Source organism: Squalius cephalus (genome assembly GCF_949319135.1).
Source record: "Squalius cephalus genome assembly, chromosome: 20".
Taxonomy (NCBI): Eukaryota; Metazoa; Chordata; class Actinopteri; order Cypriniformes; family Leuciscidae; genus Squalius; species Squalius cephalus.
This window is the reverse complement of record NC_137141.1, coordinates 12,007,243-12,027,272: the sequence shown is the minus strand read 5'-3', so window position 1 is coordinate 12,027,272 and position 20,030 is coordinate 12,007,243. Positions and strand designations below refer to the sequence as shown.

General features: G+C 35.9%; 3 protein-coding genes across 4 annotated transcripts; all 3 read left to right on the top strand.

Annotated features, from left to right (window-relative positions):
- Positions 1-177: 177 nt before the first annotated feature.
- On the top strand, positions 178-3,559 carry eapp (e2f-associated phosphoprotein). The gene is made up of 6 exons (XM_079853454.1): positions 178-370; positions 507-691; positions 780-893; positions 2,607-2,721; positions 2,794-2,919; positions 3,002-3,559. The coding sequence occupies exons 1-6, from the start codon at positions 249-251 to the stop codon at positions 3,318-3,320; spliced, it is 981 nt and encodes a 326-aa protein (XP_079709580.1). The 5' UTR covers positions 178-248; the 3' UTR covers positions 3,321-3,559.
- Positions 3,560-4,031: 472 nt separating this feature from the next.
- sptssa (serine palmitoyltransferase, small subunit A) lies at positions 4,032-7,290 on the top strand. The gene is made up of 2 exons (XM_079853455.1): positions 4,032-4,194; positions 6,608-7,290. The coding sequence occupies exons 1-2, from the start codon at positions 4,092-4,094 to the stop codon at positions 6,709-6,711; spliced, it is 207 nt and encodes a 68-aa protein (XP_079709581.1). The 5' UTR covers positions 4,032-4,091; the 3' UTR covers positions 6,712-7,290.
- Positions 7,291-10,107: 2,817 nt separating this feature from the next.
- On the top strand, positions 10,108-19,984 carry egln3 (egl-9 family hypoxia-inducible factor 3). 2 transcript variants are annotated; one of them, XM_079853026.1, is made up of 5 exons: positions 10,108-10,701; positions 18,431-18,550; positions 18,645-18,781; positions 18,867-18,940; positions 19,029-19,984. In XM_079853026.1, exons 1-5 carry the CDS (start codon positions 10,204-10,206, stop codon positions 19,055-19,057), a joined length of 858 nt encoding a protein of 285 aa, XP_079709152.1. In that variant the 5' UTR covers positions 10,108-10,203; the 3' UTR covers positions 19,058-19,984. The 2 variants fall into 2 exon arrangements, with proteins under 2 accessions (XP_079709152.1, XP_079709153.1); XM_079853027.1 differs by lacking the exon at positions 10,108-10,701 and adding an exon at positions 12,695-13,261.
- Positions 19,985-20,030: the final 46 nt, after the last annotated feature.

Genomic DNA, 20,030 nt, shown 5'->3' with positions numbered 1-20,030 from the left:
TGCCACTTACAAATCCTTAGTGTGGGAGAACTTTAAATAGCCTATAATTACTAAAATTACAAGATTAAAATGCATTTACAGCAATTTATGGCCCTAATAATGGTAATCTGATATATTTAAATAATTGAAGTAAATATCTGTATAGTTTAACAGCTTTTATTTTGACAGCTTTATTTTGAAAGTCAAACGTGTGACCCGGAAATAGTTTACAACTGGCTTTCCTGTGTGTGAAGTATATGTAAAGTCAAATGAGTAAAGCAAAAACACGTTTTATTTGCGCTGATTTTTACTCGGAAAAAATGAATCGAAAAGATGACTATGATTCATATGAAATTGAAGAGCCAAGTGACGAGGAAGGAGCCCTAAGCAGGTACGTAAACACAACACACTCATTTAAATATCTCGTATGTGTACACATGTAAACAAACAAATGTGAACATCTTCAACGCTCCACGAAGTGCTCTTGATAGATAGACAGGTCAGTGTTTTCTGCTTGTTCTTCTCAGTTCTGAGGATGAGCTGGATATTCTTCTCAACGGGACTCCGGATCAGAAGAAGAAGCTGATCAGAGAGTACCTGACGGGGGAGAGCGAGTCCTCCAGTGGAGATGAGTTTGAGAAGGAGATGGAGGCAGAGCTCAGCAGCACCATGAAGAGCCTGGAGGGCAGCTGGACAGCATCTGCAACTCAAGGTGTCACAAACACGCATGCATTTGGCTCTTTAAATATAAAAATCACTACAGTAAATAACCTCAAATAAATGTTGATTTAATATTTAAGTTGCAGGTCAAACATCTGGGACCAGTGACAACACTTCCACAGCAAACAAACAACCGATCCAGCAGTATGACAGCATTTACTTTGACTCAGACTCGGATGATGATGACACGGCTGGTAATTATTTCAAAAAGCAAAAAGAAAAGCGTTTTCAGATCACTAATAATTACAAAATAATATTTTGAAATAAATGTTTTATTCCAGACGTTTTCATAAACAGTCACTATCAAAGTTACTAGTTTTTTTTTCTTCTTTCATTTCTTTTGTTGCATAAAACAAAGGACTTTCACTTCAAAACAATTAATATTAATGTATGTGTAATTTTGATTATAGGTTTTATGAAAGTTATTTAAATCCTTAAAGCAGTTGAAAAAGAGGAATGCTTAAAAACTCTCTAAATTACTTATACATATTCCCCTTAAGTTTAATTTGTTATAATATGCTTTTATTTTTGGCTGTATTTTTTTTTTGTAATTTTTGTTGTGTGTGTGTATATATATGTATATATATGTGTGTGTATACACACACACACACACACACACACACACACACACACACATACAGTTGCAATCAAAATTATTCAAACCCCTTGACCCGCAAGCCATTTTGCTGCTGAGAACAACATTTTATGAAAACAGTTCAACAAAGGCATCAGTAAACTATTATATAAAGTTTATTAATACACATTTGAGTGATTCTGAGAACATAAAGTTGATGGAAAAATGGAGGGAAAAAAATATTATTGTTTTGAACATTCATGTACAAAACTATTTAACCCCCAATACCCCTCAAGTTTTGTGCATAATCTTTTATTCTTTAGAACCAATATATGCTTGCCAGTAATGCTTGACAGCACAGGCCACTCAAGAACATGTGACTGATCCCTGATCCAAGCTTCAGTGGATTTGGATGTATACTTTGGGATGGCTGTCCTGCAGAAAAGTCCACTGATCCTCAAGCTTTAGTGTCTGCATCACCATCTTTGATACTTCAAAGATTTTGTGATGCCCTTCGTACAGTCAAGATTTCCTCTTCCTGCAACAGCAAAGCTCCCCCATAACAACCTTGTGTTTGACCATGGAGATGGCACTCAGAAAGTTCCAGTTTGGTCACATCACTCCATAAAATATTCTTCCAGACCTCCACAGGTCTACCCAAATTAATTTTAGCATATTCAAGTCGGCCTTTTATGTTCTTCTTGGTCAAGAATTGCACACGACAAGATGTCCCAACATGAAGGCCATGCTTGTCTAATACTTCTTCTTATTCTCTGCATTGAAATGCGTTTTCCTCCTTTTATCAGGTCATCTCGACAAGTCTTTTTGAGGGTTTTTATCAGTTGCTCTGATCAAACATTTTATTCCCCTCAATAATAAACGTATGAATAAGGCTGCCAGCTGTGGAACTTTTAGGGTTTTGGAAATCTTCTTGTAGCCATAGACTTTCTAACGTAAAAAAAACAATTTGTTCTCTATAGATTTTGTGAGAGCTCTTTTGACTTGGCCATATTTGCTACTCAACTTTAGTACATGCATGGGCTAAATGTATGTATGTGTAACAACACAAGATAATTCTGTTTTGTTATAGCGCTTCCAAAGGCCTAATTGTGTTTTAACACAATATCATACAAATAAGTGACTTAAAAACAACAGCATTGAATAGGGGTTGAATAATTATGACAAAAAAATCCTATAACTCAAAAGCATTTCATTTTATATTGGGGCGGGGGATTCAATTTATGCTCTTATGGTTTATGCTGCTTGGATTTATTTAATAAAGGTAAAAATAAAATAACCAGTTGTTAATCTGGAATATGGTCTCCTGTGTCAGGGAGCTCTCAGGGTCTGAGGAGGAAGCAGCGCTCTGTACTCACAAATGACGAGCTGTTATACGACCCAGATGAGGATGATCGGGACCAGGCTTGGGTGGATGCAAAAAGAAAATCGTGAGTTTTACTCGCTAAAAAATGATGACAAATGGTTGTGATGTTTAGAGCTTATTTGCATTTTTGATATAGATACAGATATCAGAGACGGTTACCCCCGTCAGCAAACAGAAAGAACAAAGCCCAGGCTCTTCCAAGCAGTGACGCCGTCCTCAACTGTCCCGCCTGTATGACCACCCTGTGCCTGGACTGTCAGAGGTATGGCCTCTTTGATTTCAGATTGCACTGCGAAGATTATTTCACAACTATCACAGAAAATAAAATACTTTTCAACCCGCAGGCATGAGAAATATCGGACACAGTACAGAGCAATGTTTGTGATGAACTGCACTGTGGACAAAGAGGAAGTGCTGCGCTATAAAAGCACCAATAATAGAAAGCAGAAGCGGCACAAGAAGAAAGCTCGTCAGGAGTCCACGTCCGCACCGGCAGAGGCTGAGATGGAGTCCGACTCTGGTCTGACTGACGCACGTTTGGCAGGAATGGATGAAGAAGAGATGTATCACCCGGTCAAGTGCACAGAATGCTCCACTGAAGTGGCTGTGTATGATAAAGATGAGGTGTACCATTTCTTTAACATCCTAGCAAGTTACTGCTAAGGACATTTACTGGACTGGATATCCTAAACCACAGGTTTTGCTTGGTTTGATGTAGTGCATCACCTGGCAACTTCACTGTAAAGTGATTCTAGAGAAAGAGATAAAAGTTTTTGTGCGGGGAAAGAATGTGGTTAGACGTGGTTTTATTTATAGGGTTTTTATTTGATTTATATGCTGTAAAATTTCAACACTTCATGTAAATTGCATTTCATATTTCCATAAAAGTTGTTCTATTCCTCCCTTTTATTAAATTGTATTTTTTATACTCAGTAGAGGGCATGGGATTCAAATTAAACACATGACTTGAACATGTTTTTAATTTTATTACACTGTTGAAGAATCATTTAGGTAAGCATTTAATTTTTTTCTCTTGATTTTTATGAAAAATTAAATACTTTAAAAAAAAAAATTTTTTTTAAGGTGACAGTTACATTGTACAGCCTCAAATAAGTACTGAGTAATATTAATTAATTACATGCACTTACTATAGGGTTTTGTTTAGGGTTAGTTACTTTTAATTGTGCATAATTTACTGTCATTACTATAGTAAGTACATGTAGTAACGTCTAACTATGTCACCTTGAAATAAAGTGTTACCTTAAATTCCTAAAGTATGCAGATATTCTTTTAAATCACGGGTGTGCGCCATCGCTCAATTTGATGTGCATGTGGGGACTTTTATTTTGTTACTGTCAGGATTTTTTTCAGCACACGACTTTTATTTTGTTACGATCTGTACCGGAAGGGAGCGGTGGGACCATTGAAAGAAACATGGCGTTAGGAGATGCCTGGAAACAATTATCGTGGTTTTATTACCAATATTTGCTTGTAACAGCTCTGTATATGTTGGAGCCTTGGGAGAGAACTGTCTTCAGTATCCTTTTTTCATAAAATACAGAGTTTTATATGTGTAAGGGACCATATTTATGGAGAGTTCTTCCACGCAAGGTGTCAGATTGTTTCCTTACTCTTCAGGTGTGTCGTAAGATTTACTAATACGTTCAGGTAAAGACAATTTTTTATATAAAAATATTTTATGTATTTTCATTACCGACCAACATTGACTACAATTAAATTAATCTGACCTCTCAAACCTTCTAGAAGAAGTTGTGAACTGAAGAAGTCATGTAACGTAACGTCAGTTCTTGTGGGTGTGACGTCGTTTAAAATGAACACGACCTGATTTTCAGGTCCCTCAGAGGAAGACGACTCTGGGAACAGGGACTTAAATTTGACTGTAACTAGTTTCACTTGCCACACCTAATGAGAAATCATGTTTTCATGTGGTCGCGTGAGTAATGTCAGCTGACACTTATAAAGCGGCGTGTTAGTGTTATGTTTGCACATCGCAAATATTTCTTGCAATATATATATATAGTAAGAAATTTAAGCATCATTAGCACAACTGTTTCCAACATTGATAATAACTGAGTATCAAATCAGCATATTAGAATGATTTCTGAAGGATCGTGTGACACTGAAGACTGGGGTAATGATGCTGAAAATTCAGCTTTGACATCACTGAGATAAATTACATTTTAAAGTATATTAATATAGAAAACCAATTTTCTAAATTAAAATAATATTTCACAATATTACTGTTTTTTCTGTATTTTATGATCAAGTAAATCTTTGATGTTGATGAGCATAAGAGTCTTTCAAAAACATTAAAATAGTAATGTTTCCAAACTTGTGTCTACTGTATATTGTAAGAACGTTACATTTTTTTTCTTTTCTTTTTACTGTATTTGAATTTAAAGCCAGTAATTAATTCATGTTTAACACATTCAGTATTTATAATAACAATAAATAAATTTTTATTTGTAGGTCATAGTAGTATATCATTTAATTAATTAGGCCTATATTTTAATTATAAAATATAATTCCATTAAATGGTCAATTACTTGTCAAAAAGTTTGGACACACTTAACTGAACTTGTTTCTAATCGACCTTTAAAACACATTTTAATACAAAAATATAAATGCTTCAGGTTTTGTAGACTAATATAAATTGTGCCTGTGTATTTATAAAGCCCAATGGGTCATACGAAAAAGTAGGTAGCTTTTTACCATAACCTTTAGTGTAGTGGTTCTCAACGGGGGCGTTCAGAGAACAACGGGAGGGCGTTGGAAGCAAGATTTTTGAAAGGGGGGGCGTTCATTAGTTTACACCAAAGATCCAGGAAAGACAAGATTAAACATGTAATTACTTGCAAAATAATTGCCTACAACATTCTAAAATCTGCCAGTTTAATGCGACATGTTTCTATGTATCTTGATAAATGATAAAGCTATGTATCATTTCTTTTGCAACGACTTATTTTTATGTACTCATTTTTATTTACTCATTTTATTTTTATGACTTCTTTTTCCAGTCATAGACCAGCGCTCAAGCACTGACTAGAATCAGCATTCACGTGCTCAAAAATGTGTTTCGCCCTAACAACAATCCGGTGGTGGCTAGAATCACGCAGCGAAGGAATGGAAAGTTGACAAGCCATTAAAAAAGTGTTGACTTAAGGTCCTTGCACACAGAGTCCGAAATTTTCGCATGCGTTTTTTCGTATTCGTGAATATTCGTGATTCGGTGGCTCTAAATTGTCAAAACACCATTCAAAATGCTTGAACGGGTTGCGAAAAATGCAGAAAATTGAACCAGATTTGCTTTTTTTTTTTGACGGACGAAAGTTTCGGAGGCAGTGTGCAAGCGTGATTGACAACGTGAGGTCGTATTTATTTTTTAACGTGCGAAAATTTCGGATGCGAATTTCGGACTCAGTGTGCAAGGGCCTTTAATATATTTTCAAATATTTTCAATAAATCACGTTCCCATTCACTCCGGCGATGAATTTTAAAATTAATTAAACTAAATTCTATGTATAAGGTCAAACTTTTACATGTTTAGGCATTAACTAATGCCAATGCCCAATGCCAAAATGTTTTCTTTGTTCACAAAGTAATTTACTGGTCAGGCATTATTGTTAACTCGCAAGTAATGCATTTTGGTAATGTATTAATTCCGCCGTCACATCTGAGCGCGAAACGCTGCTTGGATAGTTTCAAGATAGTTAAAAATAATTAATAATGCAATAATAATTTGATTGTTCATATGTGTTTATTTATTAATTTTTTTTGCCCATGCATGTGAGGGACCTGGATAATGGATAGGGGGCGCTGGCCCATAAAAGGTTGAGAACCACTGCTCTAGTGTGTGTAGTTAGGGAAAATAGTGCTAAATCAGTCATGTTTTCCTTCTGCAAAAATAGTTTCCTTAATAAGAGTACCAGATTCTCTCCTGATCACAGTGGCAGCGATGGCCGTCTACACTGGTTATGTGTTCATGCCCCAGCACATAATGGCGATATTACACTATTTTGAAGTGGTCCAATGACGTCATCTCCCGTACTCATCAGGTTGCCCGTGGCCGGATAAACCAGATGACCTGCTCTTGAACTGTTCACCACCATGTGATGATGTCTGTGATTACTTCCAACAAGGACACTTGTGTATGTTGAAGGAGACCAATGCTGAGGAGTGTGATAAAGGCATGTGTAATTATGTGTGTGTGGCCTCACATGAGAGCACAGTCTGCTACTGCAACAGCACACTGCCCTGTCTATAAATGTACCCTTTTATATATATATAGTGATTTTTTTTTTTTAAATAATGCTTTAGTTTTGTTTCATGACAGTGGTTTATTCAGACGATGACTATTTTTTCATATAAATGTGTATATTTAATTGTATACATGTAAAGTTTTAGAGAGATTTATTTTGGCTGACTTTAAATGTTTTAGTTTGCCATAGTTGACTGATGAATTATTGATACTGTCACCACTGGAAAATCTACTTTTTTTTCAGACTCTTGCAAGTCATGTGATCAATCAGTACCTGCACTGATGTATGATATCATCATTGTTGACTCTAAACCGGAGGGGGGGAATGCTTAAATAAACCCTTTCTGTAAATGACTTTGAACATTTATTCAGCATGTTTCAGATTGAGAAGTTGTTTCACTTTGTGAGGAATTTTAAGAAAAACTCATTTTTCTTTTCAATTTGGATGTTGTTTTTTTCTTCTGTTATCCAAAGTTTTGATGCCTTTGACTGTAAATTTGTATGTATTTGATCAGTAGGTAAACATTAACATTAATAACAAATGCTAATGCTGTCACTGGCAGTGAGGTCAGTAGTTATGAAATAGAAACTGTATTAAAAGATTGAATCTTTAAGATATTTATAAGTGAACATTATTTTAAGCGTTCCTTACTCCAGCTGATCAACAGTTTTGTAATAAAGATTTAACCCGTATCAAAATGTTTGTTCCAGTTGTGCTTTAAAAACTGTCCCAAACTAAAATATTGAGTGAATATTCTTTGCTTCTACCAAGTGTTTACTGAATTAAAACTAGAAAAATGTGTCAATGTAATTTTTAAAGGGCTGTTGGCAAAGATTAAGATGGCTGTTAAAGAATATTCCCTTTATCACCCACTTGATACATGTATGCTATACATATTTTAAATATATTTTATTGATATTTGAGCTGGAACAGCATGATCCAATGTGTGCATATAAGTGTCTCAGCTTGTCAAACCATATTTCAATAGGGGGATAAAATTTATCAGTTGTTTAGAGTAGATATGGATATATGGGTTAACCTACAATACACATTACAGATGTTTCTCTCACTAAGTTGATCTATAAATATTGATCTTTGCCACACAAGGCAGGTGTAACTGAAGATATGGATGGATACATTTAGTTTACAGTCATCCTTCACACAGCAACCAATGATATCATGTCCAGCTCTCAGATTCATATCACTCGCATGAGCTCAAGATGAAAATAGCAGCTGGTTACACTTTAAACTACAGGATGAGGGTGTTCTCACGTACGCCGCCGTGGGTCGTATGGAGTTTGCACTGTAGAGGTACTGCAATGTCCTGTCAGAGTTGCAATTCTAAGAAGCTCGATTGGGCAAGGCAGCGCTTCAGCTGTTTAGCAAAGTGTTGGTACATACTTATACAGCCCGCCCAACACATTGCCTGGACAAAAAAATAAATAAAAAATGTAATTGCTGTCTGGATCTAAATAGGCAAATCATTATTGCAGTGATTATTATGTTTCTAGCATTGTCAATACAATTTATCTTGACCTAAAATTGAGGCACCTCTTTATGGAAAAAACACTTATTATAGAATGCAAGAGTCCAGCACTCTGTAAAGTCTCCTCCAGCACATCCCAAAGACTTTTAACGAATTTAAGGTCTGGACTCAGAGGTGCCATGCACTTCATGTGTGAAAATGATTCTTCTTTCTTTCACAGTTTGAGCCTGATGAATCTTGACATTGTCATCCTGGAATATGGCCATGATGTGTCTTCCTATGGTTGTTTAAAAAATGAAAAGCTACACACTCCATCAATTAGGGTTAGAAGAACTGTTGCCAAAAATGATAAACAAATCAGGAAACACATTGTTAGTCAGACCATCAGGTGCAGGCTTGATTGCATGCTTTGTTAACTGAATATATGTCATGCACTTATTGTATTGATTTAATGTAACCCCACTTACCCATGAAAATCTGAGGTGAACTGAACATTTGAAATGGTAGTTTACACCACAACATCATATCATAGTCCATTGTGCAACATGTCAGTTCCCTCTGACCTTTCTCGCAGCAGAAACCAAAGCCAGCAGATATCATTTAAGTCAGTACGGACGTCACATCTGTGATATGGCTTTAATTATTTCCGTGCTATTTTTAGCAGATCAACGTGCATTCTGTGGTGTTTCAAGCCATTTTAGAGCCACAGCAAAAGATTTAACCCATTGTGCATTGCACAATGAGGACTACGACAAAAAAAGGAACATTACTGTAAATGGAAGTGAAAATAGACTTTCAGTTAACATACAAACATAGCTGACATTTGAAGATTAACTAACTGACCAACTGGGTTATGTGCATTTGAAGATGAATGACTGGCAAAGCTCTTTGGGGGAAAATCCAAAATCTGTATATATATATATATATATGAAATATGCAGGGTTGTTAACTAAACAAACTAAAACCATAAAAAAATATATATTTTCATTACTTGAAATAAAATTACTTTTAAACTGAAATAAAAAAAAATAATATAAAACCTAAATAAGGCAACATTTCGCATTTTAATTTACTTTAACTTGATGTGCTAAAATACCTCAAACTAAAATGAAGATGAATAAAAACTATATAGACATATTTATATATATATAAAAAATTCTAACATTTCCACTGAAATTAAAACGAAAAAGGAAAATTTAAAAATAAAAACTTTCAAAATACTAATAAAAACTAGTATCTCAATGATACTAAAATAAAAGTGCAGAATCTCAAATATTTCTTAATTTTCATCATAACTTATGCCCCATTTCTAAGCAAATTTGTGTCACTGATTAACTGTACAGGTTAGATTTTCTTAATAATAAAATCTTAAATAATAATTAAAATATGATTATTAAATACTTTGTTATTAACAACATTTTTAATGTCTGAATGACACTTATTAACACTAACGAATTTATAGGAATGACTGACTAATGCATCATGTCAAGCAGTTAATGACTCACATTTAGGCTGCTCCACTGTATATTTATTTAGGCCCTATGTATTTATTAATGTATTATTTTGGCAGCATTGGAATTCCATTCCTCCAGGACATACATAGGCTATAGATTGTCATTTTCTTTCATCAGTGAACATCTTTTCTGCCCCCCAGGCGTGTGTGAGCTCCAAATTAGGCTTTGACACACATGTGATGGTGTTCACGTTTCTCCTCAGACTCTCCACTCTCATCTGACATCAAGAGCGCGCGCTGCACTTCTGCCGCACTGGACTCGATGCAATGGCAGAAAAGCAAGGAAATCTGGCGGATGAACAGATCCGAAAAGATCGTCAACGTCAAGGGCCGCGGCTGCAAAGTTGTCCAGATGAAACTCGTGGACGCACGGAGATGCCCAGAGAGCTCAGGAACCCCCGCAGTAACCGGGCAAAATCTAATGAGCGCAAACGCATGAAGACACACAAACTGGTCTTGCAATACATAGTCCCGTGCATGAACTCCCACGGTTTGTGTATAGTGGATAATTTTCTAGGGGTGAGAATCGGAGAGCGCGTTCTGCAGGAGGTGAGGCGCATTCATCAGAGTGGACACATGCAGGACGGACAGTTAGTGAGCCAAAAACTGGGCAAAAACAAAGATATTCGAGGGGACGAGATTGCATGGGTCGATGGCACCGAAAACAACTGCCTAAACATTGGCTATCTGCTGACCCGAATGGACAAACTCATCACGTGCGCGGACGGCAGACTGGACAAGTTCAAAATCAGAGGGAGACACAAGGTGAGTGAGTGAAATAGGCCTACTCGTGAACTTTTCCTCACTGAATTACACCTCTCAAGTTGCTTAAGCATCCTAAAACTCTGTTGAGCCTGTACTTTGGGAAGTAGGCTACATTACGCATAAAGTCGCATGCTTTAATTTGCAACATATAGAAACACAATCATAAAAGTATTGCAATGCAAAATGTGGAAGTTGACCGGATGAGATGCAGGTGTATTTATCTTGTAAAGTTTATAAAGAGCTCACTGAAGAGATGTGTTCTCATGCAGTTGTTGAGAAACGCCCCTTTCATATTTGAGAGTAAAGGAGATTTGTGCGCGTACATGCGACTGTTCGGCTCCGCAATGGCGGTTAGGGTCAGGCATGATGACTATAGAATGATCTCATAACATCATGTGTAGCCGCCTACTGGCACTTACTCTAATCATAGGACGAGTCGTTGAGATAAAGGCAATGACAACCTTATTAACATTGTTTTAATCTTTTTTTTTTTCTCCATGAATTGTTTGCCAAAGCATGCATGAGATCAGTCTCGTGTCCCTTCTGTGGCCTGACCCTGCTGGGCATTAGCCTACAGACACACTGGTAAATCAGCACATGGGGTTAAACTCACTGAAATACAACACTGCGGTAGAATGGCACTCAAGTGTGAAGAAGTGTTCTTAACTGGGCGGGGCTTAATGTGCCTGGACGTTGTCACGTACGACATGACAGCTGAAAGCAAGGCTGTGAAGAGAACACTTATCGTGTTTTCATTGGCATCGGAAAGATATTTTTGCAGTGTTTTGTCAGCTGAACAATTCAAAAACACAATAAAGGGTTAATTCACCAAATAATAAAAATTATCCCATAATTAACTCACTCGAGTCTCAAGCCATAGGTGCAGGCTATATTACTTTCTTCTTTCAGCCGAATTATATCCTGGCTCTTCCAAGCTTTATAATGGGAGTGAATGTAGGCTACCTTATATTTTGAAGCCCCCAAAAAGTACATCCAGCCATCATAAAAGTAGGCTAATCCATACGTCTCCAGGGGGTTAATAAAGGTATTCTGAAGCAAAGTGATGCGTTTTTGTCAGAAAAATATCCATATTTATACATTTATAAACTATAATCACTAGCTTCTGATCAAATACATCATATGTTTTTTAAATTTTCTCTTTTTTATGATTAATTTATTTTCTAAAATGTACTTATTCTGATATTTGTTTCTATATTGTTTATATTTTATTTTTCAATTAGCATTTATTTACATCTACATTTTTTTTAAATCGACGAACAAAAGCTATTCGTTACAGAGCCTAACAATAATATAGTTAAGTAGGCTACAGTGCCAGATTTATCAGAAAGCATTGATTATGAAACAAACTACAGCAGAGGTGAAGTGCAAAGAAGAGAAAGAAATTGTGTGCGTATGTGTGTAGTTTAAGTTTAATTTACTAATTTACTAATTTCTGCAATAATTTTATACCTTAGCCTATTTTATTCTATTTATCTCCAGTAGCCTAATAACGTGGGTTGTTACTTCCTTATTGGTTTATCATCACAGAATCACGTATTCAAATCAATGGATTTCTCTGTCATTGTTCATCTGTGAATTATTTTCAGTGTAAAAGGCAGGCTACTTCTGAAGTAGCACGTAGGCATTGTTATCACGTGGTGTTCGTTCCTTTTCTCAGCGTTGCTCAGGATGACTCAATCAAACTCATTTTATAGCGATTTCAGTGAAAGATTTCTATTTGTATGCCAGGTTCCAATCTACGAAATTGATATTTAAAAAATATTACACTTTAAAGAATACAAAAGTCTCCAAAAAGACAAAAATATCCTGAGATTTGTACGCGGCTGAATGGCGAATTCGGGATTGTGAGCCGCCTTGCGCCCCCTAAGGATGATAACACTAGAGTCGTAGGAAACATGTGTTGTCCAGCCCCATTTGTTGAACAGAAGCGCATTGAATGGGGTTTCATGTGAACATCCGCCCACTGCAGCGCGACACACATTCTGCACGTTCCACATGCGTTCAGGTGCGCTCGCGCTGCTCTCCGATAGTCTCGCGCTCATGATGGTCCCTCACACAGAGAGATCATAAGAGCAGAGCAGAGCCCACCAACAGACCCTGTATACTGCATGCGCCATTAGATAGGCTATCACTTAAAAAAAAAAAACTTTCATTGATTTGAATGCACCAAGCTCAGGATAAAATGCCGTTTCTTCAACTTGCACTGGACACGCAGTTGGAGACTTTGGCAGCCGAGCAAGTGGTGCCAGCTCTGTTGGACCAAGGATTCTTTTACGTGGATCATTTTCTGGGGGACATCGCGGGACATATGGTTCTGGGTCAGGTCAAACGCATGCATTACTGTGGGCTTCTCAACGATGGACAGCTGGCCGGGCGAAGCAGTGGAGTTTCCCGGAGAAACATCAGAGGGGATAAAATAACATGGGTTAACGGGACCGAGAGGGGCACGGAGGCTGTCAACTTCTTATTAACACTCATAGACAAACTCATTTCTTTGTGTGTCGGTCATCTCGGCAAAAGTATTCGTGCAAGGTCAAAGGTAAGCCTTAGGCTACTGCACTTTAAAGTGCTTTCAAACTGAGAATGTGTCAGCTGAAAAAAAAAAGGTCATATTGATATCAGTAATTGATTACACTTATAGTAACTTTAATTAATAAAACTAACCATTATTACTTTGTATAATTCTTATCAGATTATAAATGTATCTTCAAAATGTTATGAAACTTTGATTCATCTTTTTAATGTAGACTACAACATTACATTAACTATTAACATACGTGTACATTTTACGTCAGTGTACTTTTCAAAATGTACAGCTTTTGAGCATAACTATATGAATTAGGCTATATATTGTTTATTTATAGTCAGGTAGTTGGGACATGTACTTGAATTTTGATTTAAAGATGTTCATATTTATTATTATTTAAAATATAATAAGCATCCTTAAAAGTAAATTGGTCATTAATTAATGTACAGATTATAGGTTAATGTACTTTCAAATAGTTGGAAATATGTTTAGGAATTTACATGAAGAAATACCAAGCAGTAGAATGTTTGTTATATTTCAAAATTATTTATATTTAAAATAAATGCTACTTGGTAAAATTAATCTACATATACACTAGCATTTAAAAGTTTGGGGTCAGTACGTTCTTAAAAAATATATTGTTAAAATTTACAATAACTGTTGATGTTATATTGTAAAATGTGATGTCACATGTGCATCATTAAGCCAGTCTTCACTGTCACATGATTCTTCAGAAATCATTCTAATATACTGATTTGCTGCTCAAGAAACATTTCTTATATATATATATATATATATATATATATATATATATATATATATATATATAACAGTTGTACTACTTAATGTTTGTGTGGAAACCATGACACATTTAAAGGATTCTAAGTTTTAAAAACAAAACTGGATTTATTTAAAATAGATTTTTTTGTAAAAAAATTAAGTCTTTATTGTCACCTTGATATAAAATGAATAAAAGTATTAATTCCTTTAAAAAACAAAAAAAACAAAACTGACTTACGCATAACTTTTGAACGGTAGCGTCTACACAAGCGTAGATTGTGATTATTACAACTTGTTGATTAATTAAGTGTTTTTAATTATTTCAACAGTTTGTTCGTTCATCTGGGTGAATACAGGTTCTGACTCATTAGTTTCTGTCTTTGTTTCGCTCTTTGTTTAGAGCAGTTACAGTAGAGTGCTTTTGGCTCACACAGTCTTTGCTGTGCCTGGTGATGAATGGCAAAGATAGGCTTTCAGTTTGTGCTGTAGTGAACCGTACGTGCCTCCTCTCACTTGTGTTCGCTGAGCTATAGGAGGCCCCGAGTGAAGCAACAGGATGTTTGAGGGACACTTTTCAGCTGTGGACGCAAGAGTTTTACTTGCTCAAAAGTGTAACATTTTCTGTTTTTATTTTGTTGCTTTTCCTCTTTTGTACACTTTTTTTTTTGTGTCAGCTGATTTTACAATCCAAAACCTTACAGACATCACAATATAATAGGGGTGTAACGATATCGTCATGTCATGATTCGATACATATCGCGATACTGAACTCACGATACAATATTAATGCGTTACTCCAAGACTTATGGTAAAATGTTTACATTGGACTTGGACTTGGTACTGAAAACCCAATGCACAGGACAATAGAGACAGAAAATACTGAATTATTTTAGACGAACATGGTTGCACTCTGTCACTGACAAGATATATTTAAAATAATCTAGGCCACTTTTTACTCTTAACAAGACATTTGGCATTATCAGGACCCACACATATTTCCCCATTTCATTATTATACATTATATTCAACATTATATATAGTAGTTTAATGTAGTACTAACACTAAAACTCTGTAAACTTGAATTTTTTCACGCACAGTAATTTAAATTTTGGGTGAACTATATAGACAATACATATTGTCACCATCCACGATACATAGTGTTGCATTTTTGTATTGTGTTATATTGTGACAGGATATATGTTACACCCCTACAATATAATACATAAAAAAGACAGCCTTGACAGTAATAATGAAAAGAAGCAGTTTTGATAAGCCTTTATAGTAAGGTCTTATTAGTTAATGTTGATTAATGCTTTAACTATCATTAAGAGAAGCGTAGGCAATTTTCGGAGAGGCTAGCAATAGCAAACTAGCTTTGAAAGCATGAGATCCCACCCTCCCTTCAGAGCGTCTCCGAAGCCACGCCTCCTCCAAAACACAGCAGGGAGCAAACAAAAGCTTCACGGGAGACAGCGTTAAACTACCTCATGTCTCAAAGCGAATAACATAACAATAATAATGAACATAAACAACTTAAAGAGCGCATGACTGCTGCAGATTAATTTAGCCTTGATAGTGTTCACATTGAAACGCATAAATTCGAGTCACAAACCGCTCAGATTAAAAGCTACAGGTTTCCATCTCTTCCAAATTACAGTAGTTATGGTGTGAATGCGGCATAAGCTTGTTATTTTGGTTCAGGAGGAACTGTGAAAGGCGGCTGCTGTTTCGGTTGCGGAGCTCAGTGACTGACGTCTGTCTAACTCTGCATATAGCATGAAACACGCTGACGTGTGATGTCTGCTCGAGCAGGATGTGTGGATATATATATATATATCCACACACACATATACATATATTTAGACCACTTCTATAACTGATTACTATCAGGATGCAAAGAGGCTTTGCAGTCAGCATAACAAAAAAATGTTTCTGGAACAAATTGCCTACCCTACCTTTAACTATCCATGAGTAATGCATTTATGATAGTATTTATTAATTTTCAATGTTCGTTCATGTTAGCTCAGGTCCAATAAATAATAATAACAGATACAACTTTTGATTTTTATAATGTATTAGTAAATGTTGAAATTAGCATTTACTAAGATTAATAAATGCTTTAACACTATTTTTCATTGGTAGTTCATGTTAACCAATGACAATGTAAAGTGTTAACTAAGATTCTTTAAACAGAGTTAGTGCAATCATTCTCCTTTAGTAAGAGGAAACGGAGCATTAATATTTCTCAAGTGGGTGTTTTGATATGGTTTCATATTGACTGCGCCTGTGGGCTGAATCAGAGCTCTGGATTGTGTACGCAGCTGAAGTCTGTGTAGTGCTGTAGACTCACGCTCAACACGTAGCACTGTCATTAAACCCTCAGTGCACTGGCTGCTGGCCAAGCTTGCTCTCTTTACCCTCTCTGTACACACATACACACACACACACACACTGGTGCACGCAAACACTTCCTCCTGCTCTCTGTGCTGCTACATGTTTATATTATGCTATGACGACAAACTTGCGTGTGCACTCTTATTGTGGAAACGTGATCATGATAAAGACTTGTCTGCAGAAATGTAAGCATGGGCACAGTGACTGTTGCCCCCATTGTGTGTGTATTTGTGAGGGCTAACTAGGATCTGCTGAGAAGATAAATGAAGTGCTTTGTTTTTAATTATATAATTGGAATTTATTGGAATAATTATTCCAAGATGGAGCTGATGCTTTACTTTGGATACATTTTTATATATTAAAGCATCAGATTTTACATTAAAAGGTTTTGGTAACACTTTATTTTACAGTGTCACATACGTTTACATGCAGCCAATATCCGGGTTATGGTCGGGTTAGGGTCACTATTTGGGTTTCTGAAACATTCGGAATAACCCGTTTACATGCGTGAGCAGAGAGAGTTACTCCTGTATACATGGAACTTGTAATCAATTGGTAATATCCCGATGTAAACGGCGACGCACGGTTAGCGTCTGGACCATAGACTGTAAAAAATGGTCTGGACGTACGGACAACCTTAAGACGCAATATGCGTCATTTCCGATTCTTCTTCATGTATCCAAAGACAACAACAACAGCAGCAGCACGCGGATAATGAATAGTTCGGGGCAGATAGCGATCGCCTTTGTTTGCGCTTTCCTCCTCGCTCCAAAAGTGTGGTGCTGTGCTGCGTCTCGCCATGTTTACCTCTAGTTCTTGTTTACTTCCGGTAATGTTATACTGCACGCGGGTTTTTGTATGCGCCGTCTCTACTCAAAAGACCAAGATTCCTTGCGAATAGAACATGCGCAGAACACAAATCAATGTTCCTTTTGATGGGGATATGCCGATACGCGTTTACATGACCAAATATTCGGGTTAGAAAAGGGGTACCCCAGGCCCTGGGTTTTTAAAAACCGGGATATGAGCATATCCGGGTTTTTGCCGGTGTTTACATGGCCGTGCGCGACCGGGTTATTGCTAATATCCCGGTTTTGAACGGGTTATTGGCTGCATGTAAACGTTTCATATGTACTTACCATAGTAATAACAGTAAACCTCAATCAAACAGTAAACCTCAATTCTTTTGAGTTATTTTAGTCTTATGAAAATAAAACTGCCAACATAATTAAAAGATTAATAATATAATTTAGTTTTTCAGAAAAATATGGGTTTTGATAAAGTAAAATGTCATAAGGTTCTAAATTAAGAGTTTTGTTAAATTCACTTTTTTTAAAAGTCAATCCAAAAAGAAATAGAAAAAGGCCAATAAAAGATAAATGTTCAATATCTTCAAATGATGTGCTACAAAAAGTACATTAATCACAAACAGTATGAATATATCTACTAATGGCTGAATAACATTTATGAATAATTTTGTCCAAATGCTGTGCAAATACAATGAGGTTTAAGCCATTATGATTGGATCTGATATTAAAGGAATTTCAAATGAAATTGTTATTAAAACGTTTATCAAAAAAGGCCATTTACAATTTTTTTTTTGATTTTGTATGGTTGTATTCTTAATATCTACATGGTTATGTTATTTGGTTCTTCCGAGCACCAGGAAAAAGGAAAATCTGATAAGATAATCTGTAGAACCATCAAGATAATCAGGATTTTACCTTGTCGGAAGGGGAGAAATATCTTGTAGTGTATGGGTGCCTTTTGTCCATCTCTCAAAAATATTGTATAATTTGGTAGAACATTCTTTGTAACATTTGTTAACTTTACAATACAAACCTTATTCTGGTCTCTGGTTGTTTAAGAGGAGAAATGCCTTAGGAAATTTAGAGTATAAATATGATAACCTAATTAATTGTTAGCATGTTTACCTATAAATAGGCTTGGATAAGTTGTAATGTACGACTATCTATCAAGCTTAGTTTGATCTGTCATCTTTTCCAGGCAATGGTGGCTTGTTATCCAGGAAACGGAGCCGGATACGTGAAACATGTAGATAACCCTAATGCAGATGGACGCTGCGTCACCTGTATTTACTATCTGAATAAGAACTGGAATGCCAAGGTACACAGTCATGCTTTTTTAAAATGCAATGTCATCTTCAAAATATTTATTGTACGATGATGATAATTAATCAAATGTCACTGTATGTTCTTAGGAGCACGGGGGATTGCTACGGATCTTTCCTGAAGGGCAATCGTACGTAGCCGACATCGAGCCTTTGTTTGATCGACTTCTGCTTTTCTGGTCGGATCGCAGGAACCCTCATGAAGTTCAACCGTCGTATGCTACAAGGTTAGCGCACGTGTTCGCTTTCATGCTGTAGAACGATGTCAAGGTGGTTTCGGCATCATGCTGAAGTGTCTGTTTTGTGTCACAGGTATGCAATCACGGTGTGGTACTTTGATTCAGAGGAAAGAGCTGAAGCAAAAAGAAAATTTAGAGATCTGACAGGTTGGTTCATCTAAAATCATCAGTGTCTGTGTATATGTTTTTAAAGTCTGATTCTAAATATCTAATTTCTTAAACTTTTATATTTCAGCCACCTCACAGGAAGGTTCATCATCTTAACGTCATAGCCTGTCTCCTCTGAGAGGATTTCTTTTGTCTGTTGTCTTATTTCTTTGCAATTTTTTTTCTATTTTTGAACTGCTTGTTGCACTAATGGAACCTCTCCCTCCACTTTGTATATGTGATTTACTTGGATCCGGTCCTTACAAACAGTGAAGAATCGTTTGAATAACCCGCTGCTAATGTAAAGACAATTTTGTGATAAAATTTATAATCTTAATACTGATTAATGAACTATTAGATGTTTACTGTAATTAAATTGTTGTTATTTAAAGGGAAAAAAATGATAGATGAGAAAAGAAATATAACTCTAGTGATTGTTTGTTTTAGAAATGTCAACAAGCATTATACATTTTTTCTTTTCACGCTTGTCCCTTTTTTATATGCTGTTTTTATGTTTTTGGCACATATTTTTTCATTATTTGCTTTATTAATGAAGACTTCAATAGAAAGGACATTTGAAACTTGTCAGTTGCCTTGAAATTGTGTATATATTAGTATTGCTTTTGAATGACAGTTTGATGTTGAATGAGACCTTCAAATAGAGATGTTTATAAAAGTCATATGTGTTCACAAAAAGGTTTTTTAAAATGCACTTAGTGAAATGATATCACTTTATTTGTTCAGCCTTGTGGCTTAATGTTTAATGAGATAATTGAATCGGCTTGCATGCAGGTCAGCAATGCTGCTCAACCACACCCTTGGATCAATATTTGACAGTTGTTTCATAAAACTTACAGCTTTATAAAATGTTGGAAAATGAACATGTTCATGTACTGTACACAAAGTGAGACCTTCAACTATTTGAAATGGCCAAATTAAACAATGTGAAAGTTTTGAAATGTTTTCAATAAATGTATAATTACTGAATTATATACTGTTTTTGTTCCAGTAATAAATGTTTTCCTTTGGCCATAATTTAACACTAGGTGTTGTTGTTGTGTCCTCGTTTGTACTGTCCAAGTACAACTGT

Bases quoted from the DNA above. Each gene is read 5' to 3' on its own strand.
- eapp (XM_079853454.1), top strand. From the start codon at position 249: ATGAGTAAAGCAAAAACACGTTTTATTTGCGCTGATTTTTACTCGGAA. The intron at 692-779 runs GTGTCACAAACA...TTAATATTTAAG, and splicing joins GACAGCATCTGCAACTCAAG to TTGCAGGTCAAACATCTGGG. The intron at 2,722-2,793 runs GTGAGTTTTACT...TTTTTGATATAG, and splicing joins GTGGATGCAAAAAGAAAATC to ATACAGATATCAGAGACGGT.
- sptssa (XM_079853455.1), top strand. From the start codon at position 4,092: ATGGCGTTAGGAGATGCCTGGAAACAATTATCGTGGTTTTATTACCAA. The intron at 4,195-6,607 runs GTATCCTTTTTT...TAAGAGTACCAG, and splicing joins TTGGGAGAGAACTGTCTTCA to ATTCTCTCCTGATCACAGTG.
- egln3 (XM_079853026.1), top strand. From the start codon at position 10,204: ATGGCAGAAAAGCAAGGAAATCTGGCGGATGAACAGATCCGAAAAGAT. The intron at 18,782-18,866 runs GTTAGCGCACGT...TTTGTGTCACAG, and splicing joins CAACCGTCGTATGCTACAAG to GTATGCAATCACGGTGTGGT. The intron at 18,941-19,028 runs GTTGGTTCATCT...TTTATATTTCAG, and splicing joins AAAATTTAGAGATCTGACAG to CCACCTCACAGGAAGGTTCA.